The sequence below is a fragment of the Etheostoma spectabile genome, chromosome 1 (genome assembly GCF_008692095.1).
Source record: "Etheostoma spectabile isolate EspeVRDwgs_2016 chromosome 1, UIUC_Espe_1.0, whole genome shotgun sequence".
NCBI classification, from domain to species: Eukaryota; Metazoa; Chordata; class Actinopteri; order Perciformes; family Percidae; genus Etheostoma; species Etheostoma spectabile.
The window spans coordinates 13199332-13206862 of NC_045733.1; the positions used below are offsets into that span (position 1 = coordinate 13199332).

The 7531-nt window shown below is 39.3% G+C and overlaps 1 protein-coding gene across 1 annotated transcript in view; it reads left to right on the forward strand.

Annotated features, from left to right (window-relative positions):
- Positions 1 to 1486: 1486 nt before the first annotated feature.
- The window catches only part of LOC116692090 (cullin-4A), a gene marked incomplete at its 3' end in the record, with an annotated part of 7835 nt that continues 1790 nt past the window's right edge, over positions 1487 to 7531 (forward strand). The window contains exons 1-8 of the mRNA XM_032520104.1: positions 1487 to 2324; positions 3523 to 3638; positions 3957 to 4060; positions 6641 to 6710; positions 6802 to 6875; positions 6952 to 7114; positions 7207 to 7296; positions 7483 to 7531. The exon at positions 7483 to 7531 is cut by the window's right edge and continues 34 nt beyond it. Of these exons, the coding sequence (XP_032375995.1) occupies positions 2183 to 2324; positions 3523 to 3638; positions 3957 to 4060; positions 6641 to 6710; positions 6802 to 6875; positions 6952 to 7114; positions 7207 to 7296; positions 7483 to 7531 (808 nt within the window). The remainder of the gene's footprint in view (positions 2325 to 3522; positions 3639 to 3956; positions 4061 to 6640; positions 6711 to 6801; positions 6876 to 6951; positions 7115 to 7206; positions 7297 to 7482) is intronic.

Sequence of the window (7531 nt, forward strand, 5' to 3'; positions counted from 1 at the left end):
TTTATTCCAGACGATAGTCTGCATTTATCTTGTCAACACAAGCATAACATTCAGAAATGAGCAAACTATATGTGTGGCAAAATTGTTACTTTAACAGTTTTTAACGTTTTTCAATTGATTGCAACAAATGTGGTCACAAATTTACCCGTGACTCCATCTGGAAAATTATTTGCGATTTCGTATTTTTGACCCTCTGGTTTACCGTTGGACACAACTCCGCATGACACAGGACCGCATGAGACGGGACGGATGACATGGGACGCTCCAGGCTGCATCCATATACTCTTGTTGGATTGTGCTCGTCAAATTAACTGGACTGGTTCTACTATGTTAATAAAGATAGGGGGAAACACCAACGTTATTTTATCTCAATCAAAACTAGCCCATTCATTTTGCGAGATGAAAGTCTGTGGTTTTAATTTTTGGAGGTGAGTACACTTATTTTACCAAGAGTGAGGTAGTACAATATTAATGGTTATTAGGTAATTGTGTCTGCAGCAAACCTTTCACTAATAATAATCTAGTCAATGAAAACACAATACAGTTTATCTGCCTACAATTTCAGTTTACTGATGGTCGTAGCCTCCTAATAGGAAAACAGACTGCAGGAAAAGAGAAAATCTCTCCCAAATCCACCGAGCTTTGCTCATACTTGTGCTGGGTTGGATTCAGGTGGTCTGTTCTTGTTCTTTACTGATTGGGTGATAACAGTCCAAATGTATCGGCTTTGGAAAACACAGGGTGGAGTTCATTATCATTTAACACTACGCGTCATCTGACGCGTTATGATGGGCCTACTACCGATCCCTGTAAAAAGCGCCGTTAAATGAGCATTCCACGGTGCTTTTTACATAAGACGATGTAAAAAACGGCGTTCTGACCGCTCAAAACGGGCTAAGAAAGTGGCATAATGTGACCCTTTTGGCATTCTATAATATGGCGTTAAAGAGATGTGTGGTGGCGTTTAAAAAACGCCAGATGGCGCCAAAAACGGCGTTCAAAAACGCCGCAAAATTGTGACGAATTGTGACCCTTATTGCTTTCCACAGCCAATCGCCTTCTCAGGAGACCGACTGAAAGCGGATGCATTATGTATATTTGCTACTTTACTTTTATCACTGAAATTTGGAAGCCAATATTGTACTTTGTACTCAACTACATTCATTTTACGTTAGTTACTAGTTACTTTGTAGATTACATTAATATCAACTAATACATTCTGATGTACACATCACTATAATCCAAGGATATAATGTCTGTTATTCTTAAAGGGGCCATTGTGTATAATGAGTACCATCCTTGCCATCTTCTGGAGTTAGTTAGTTAGTTAGCTAACTCCAGAAGATGGCAGCAGTGCAACAATACGGATGTAAGCTGCCGTTCAAAACAAAAGCAGAGAAAGAAAGGGGGGAATGACAGTTTTTACCTACCTTAACATAGACTGGCTTTTACCATAGACCGTTACAGGCAGGTTTATTATGAAAATTTGAAGCAAAACGTTTGTTGTTCGTTAAAGTGACTTCCTGATGAGGGCAGTAATACACCTAGAAGAGTCTAAACTGTCACAATTTCTCACGGGAAAAAGAAGAAGAAGGGAAACAGGTGATGGTGAAAGTCCAAACTGTCTCTGAACGCAACTCGGCCGCTTTTCACCCAAGATGCACCTGTCCAACTGAACTCTCTGCGAAAAGCCATTTTGTTGTGCTAGCTAGCTATGATGTGGGCAAAGAAAGCCACCAATAACATGGGTCTGTTATATCAACGCTAACTATGTCAATTTTAGGTGTTTATTTGCTGTTGCGAAATACAATAATTGAACTCGTTAAAATCTGTAAGTAATCAATACTGGCATGGACTAGCCTAAACAAAGCTAAAGTGCTGAGGAGAAGACGAAAGCTGGTAACGTTAGCTAAAGTGTGCTGCAGTTTCATATAACATACTGTTAGCTAACTGTCTGTTTACTTAACTGACGGTAGTTAAGTTTTCTGATTGATTAACCCAACGTTAGTCAGTGTTTGTATGTAAATGCGTTTTAAATATACTGCGACTGTCTGCGTTGTCCACCAAAGACAACAAAGAGCCTGTGTTGCCGACAGTAAATAAACAGGCGACTGAACAGTCAAACAGTAACTCAGCAAAACACTTGAAGCATACAGCGTTAAGCCAAAACGCTAATCTGATAATGGCAGAGGACACCCGGCAGGACAAGAGAGCCAGCTTCTCCGCTATACCGGAGCACAACACCAACGGGATGGCCAGGACCTCCGCTGTGGCCTCAAGCAAAAGTGGCGCTTCAAAGAAATTAGTGATCAAAAATTTCAAAGGTACTGTCACTCATCGTTTCCACCTTCGGTGTCTAGCTAGCTAACAGCATCAGTCATATCGATTTATCTCAAATAGCGGACGTTGTAACTTTTTCACCATAACGTCACTGCGTTGTCTGTCTTTGGGTTGTGTAACGTTACAATTTGTTGACCTTAATGCTCTGTAGGGCTGGGTATATTCCAAGCAGTTTGTATACGTGAATTCGATACCGGTTCCTGAACGATACTTTTTTTTCCTTCTTTTTTTCATAAACCAATTGTATAAATTCCATTTTAACAAAAACATATTACAACATTAGGTACAATTCTTTTATTTAAATTTTTTGAGCTCCTTTAAACCTATGTGACGCACACTATCCAGCATCTCAAAATACAACACATGTGAGCCCCTTATCTGTTTTTCCTGCATACCTCTATGAGGTGTAACGTTAGACAGCCAATCACAAGTATTATTAGATCTTGGTACAAGGATGCCGCATGTTCATTGGCTCACTGACGCTGATAAGATGTACCCCGTAGGTACTGAAATTTGGTAATGAATGACAAGGCATTTTTAGATACTTGATGATAGGCTACTATGGAGGAAATTTGCTCGGTGCCTAAAAAGTTAAAGTTTGATACCCAGCCCTACTGCTTTGATCAGTTCATGTCAGATTTGAATAGGGTTTTTGTAATCACACATGCTTAACATCTCCCGGTGATATAGGTAGTTTTGCTTGCTGCATTGATTTGATTTGGATGTGATGCTGTTTAAAGCCTCTCACTACTTCAGGTCTTAATAAAGACAGTATTTAATATAAGGCAATAACACAATAACTTGTCACATAGGCAGGCAGCTAATATGACACATGCTGATGCATCAAATACTTTTAAAATATATTTCATTAGCTATAAAGACTCAGAAAACAAGTTTAAAGTATTTGTTTGACAACAGCAAAACTGGAAGCTTTTTTTCATATGTGTAAACGTCTTCAGAACAATAAATGTTTCAACTTATTTACTATCACTGGACCATAATCCATCAGAACTGATAGTTGACAAATGTGCAATTTATCATGTTTGCATTAAACACATCAAACTATGTTCTATCCGAATGCTAATACTGTTTCATTTGCATTAATGAGTTCCTGACAGCTTGTTTGGTGATTCCCAACATGTATAACAAGTAACATTGTTGCTGGGTTTTATTTTGTAACAGACAGGCCAAAACTAGCAGAGAACTATACAGAGGACACGTGGCTGAAGCTACGCGATGCAGTGGGTGCCATCCAAAACAGCACCTCCATCAAGTACAATCTGGAGGAGCTTTATCAGGTTTGCCGATTCTTTATTTTCTCCCATACAATACTTACTTGAAGTTGCCGATGGTAAATCATGGCTCAGGGTCAAAATAAACTTGTGGAGACAAGTTAATGTATCGCATCAAAACAGTATCTACTTTTATGTTTGTTATTGTTATATTGGTTTACATTAATGTGCATGTTAAATAGATATAAAAATCTGCATTCCCACATAACAAGTGGATTCATAAACTCTACTAAAATGAATGAAAATCAGTGGCCAAATCAAAAATAAAAGAATCATAATATACAGTGTTCTTCTTGTGCTCTTCTCTTTCTTTCTTTCTTGAAGGCGGTAGAAAACCTCTGTTCGTATAAAGTCTCCCCCACGCTGTACAAGCAGCTACGGCAGGTCTGTGAAGATCACGTACAGGCCCAGATCCACCAGTTTAGAGAATATCCTTTTTGGTGAAAGACCACATCCGTCAAGTTATGTGTCGAGCCTGTGGAAACATTTACTGATGTTGGAACAAAATGTGGGGTTCTTACATTTTGTTCTCAGCCAACTGTTAAATACAACGTTAAGTGAGGTGTGTTCATTTAGGAGTCCTTTTCAGATCAAGCAGCCCGTAGTTCATAGTAGAAGGTAGTTAGCCAGCCTGAACACATTGCTGCAATCAATGCTAAGTGCAGTGCTCATTTTTTTATCACAAACTTGCTATTTTGACAGGGATTCTAAATTAGTGCTGTGCAATATGGAGAAAATCAGATCTCACAATACTTTTGGCCAAATACCTCCTATCTCGATGTTGTGATGATATTGTAGGGGTGACAACTGGTGCTTTAACAAAATGTCTTCACAATGAGATGTTACATAAATAATCATCAATAATGTGGATATAATGACTAATGGGTAAAGGCAAATAATTAAACAGTCTGGTAAGTTAAGAAAATGGCATCAATTTACTCTAATGCAGCCTTTAAACTTAACTAACAAGGTCTGGGCTTTCCTGGCACACATCAGGTGTTTTTGCAGTCTTCTCTCACAAGAGCTCAACATACAACAAGTTTTGCAGTTATCCTTCATCTTTCAATCTATCTATAAAGTCAGGAATCTCTGTCTGTGAGTGACAGTCTGCAGCAGGCGACTGGCGACTATTTGGAAACAAATACCTCTGCTGTGTATTTTACAATGTGTGTTTCTGAGCATGGAGGCTGGATATACCAATGGTACAGTCAAACTCCTCATTTCCCTGGAGTCAACAAGCTTGAGAGGATATCATACAGGAACACTGTTGCAACTCAAATTGTGTTTGTTTGCCATAATAACATAACACTTAGAGCATTACATCTGCTATTTAAATCCATGCTTTAAAGCAATTTTAATACCTTAAAATAACTTCATCATCAGCATTGGTCCAAGCAAGTGACTAACACACGTGTTTTGGTAATTACTACTGTAGCAAGACTCGCTGCCATGCTGCCTTCTCTCTCTGCACAGACACACCAGTCCACTCAAAGACTCTGGTGCATGCGCCACACAACAAGGTTGCAGCCCACCACTGCATTTAAAGAGAGAATATAATTAGTCAATGAGCACCAGCTGTGTTAATCCACTCACCTGACGCTGCTTTTATGAGCCATCCCCCACACTCCTTTTCTTATGTGAAATCAGTTTGACTAAAGTGAAAAAATGATTGGTTTTGGCAAGGCTAGATTAACTGAAATCTTCATAATAATCTGATAGGATATGTGTGACAGGAATAAGCCTGCATAAAAAAAAAAAAAAAAAGATCAAATCCAGACATTTTTAGTTGTCTATTTTGGTATTGGCACTGGCAGAGTTAGTACTCAAAACACATTTTTTCCAAAGTAGAACCATTAATCGTTTGCTAAAACTATTAAACCCACACAGTACAAGTTCTGCATTCAAAGGTTACTTCAAGGGAAGAGTGAAAGAGAGGCATTATCTGCACAATGCACTTCAAATTGACTTTACATATGTCCAAAGTGGACCTTTCAACTCGTTTTATTTTATTTAAAGATTATGTTGTGGGGAATTGTTAGGCCTTTATTTACAGGACAGTTGAAGAAATGGAAGGGGAGTGAGAGGGAGAATGACGTGCAGCATAGGGCTGCAGGCCCGAGTCGAACCCAGGCCCGCTGCGTCGAGGAGTAAACCTCTACATATGGGTGCCCGCTCTATCAACTGAGTTTTCCAGGCGACCAGAGCTTTCAACTCTAATTTAATGCTGGATAGTTTAATGAATAATAATGCATTAGGCATCCTATTTTTCAATTGTGATATTTTGTGAATAAAATCAGAATCTGCAATATAACCAGTACAATTTCTCTGTCAGGTAGTAGTAGTACAGTGTTTTCCTCTGAAGTAGAAGTACACAGTAAGTCAGTAGTATACAGTTGAGTTGCATATTAAGTGCTCTTGGGGCCTTCTGAAAGTTTTTTCGGGGGTACAATGTTTGAATGTTGAAAGCTGTAATACCACAGGACAAGCAGTCGGCTCGTTCGGAACAGGCAAATTTAGGCACTGCGGGCACTGCACTAGTACTCCCAAATCCTAAACAAATAGGGCTTTAACAAGCAGTGTCTGTCACTGGCAGACTATGTAAAGATGCTTAACATACTGTAAGATAAAACAACAAGTCACCAATTAACAAAATTGTCTCAAATTAAAAGCAATCCAATTATAGAACTTTGAATTCATTTAGTCATACTCAATGTCCTCCAGTTGCTTAACAGCTGTTTTTAGACTTTGTTTTTAGACAGGCTACACTCGCTTTATGGATTTAAGAGCTAGTTTTTCTTTTTTCCTCCAAGAAGTACAATACAGATTTACAAATTAAACAAAAAAAGTTACTGTCACCCAGCTTGAACACCAAATCTTTTTTGAGCCCAGAAGTGTGACCAAGGTCTTAATCCGTGCTTCCAGCCACAGGATAAAATGAAGGAATCTTTCAAAATGTTGGTTTAGTGTAATGAGGGAATGGAAGATTGTTTCCTTAACATGGAGCTCACAGAGTCTTTGGACAACCTTTCCTTCCTGAAGCGAATGAATCGCTGCTGGCAGGACCACTGCAGGCAAACTGTAAGTTTGAGGTTTGACAGCTATGCCAATCAATACTGTTCCACTAATAGGAAAGTGTCCTTTAAGGCTGATTTTGTTTTTCTCTTTATAGATAATGATCCGAAGTATTTTCCTTTTCCTGGATCGTACCTATGTGCTTCAAAACTCCCTACTCCCCTCCATCTGGTAAAGTTGTAGTTTATGCATGTGTTTCTGTTTGTTAAGGTGTACTTAGGAGGCTGATGTTCGGTATATGTTGCAGGGACACTGGGTTGGAATTGTTTCGGACCCACATTGTGAGTGACAGCGCAGTTCAGAAACGCACAGTAGATGGCATTTTGGAGCAGATCGAACTCGAGCGAAATGGAGAGACAGTAGACCGGAGTCTCATCAGGAGCCTGCTGGGCATGCTGTCAGACCTCCAGGTACCTGATCACCTGTTTATTACTGAACGAACCCGTAGAAAATAGAATGAGTATTTGTCATTGTGTTCACCTCCTGTCTAACTTTTAATAAGGTTTACAAAGATTCCTTTGAAGAGAGATTTTTGTGTGAGACCAATCGCCTGTATGCAGCGGAGGGACAGCGGCTGATGCAGGAGAGAGATGTGAGTGAGACTATTGATCTTCTACAAAACTATTTTGCTCTCTGGGGAGAATAGGTCATTCATAGACCTAAAAAATACTATGAATGGATCTATGATGCATTCATCATTAACCCGTTATACACTTAATATCAATAATGGGTCTCTTATCTGCAAATGCTCTCAATATGTGCGTTTGTATGTGTCCAGGTGCCTGAGTACCTGCACCATGTGGCTCGCCGGTTGGAGGAGGAGAATG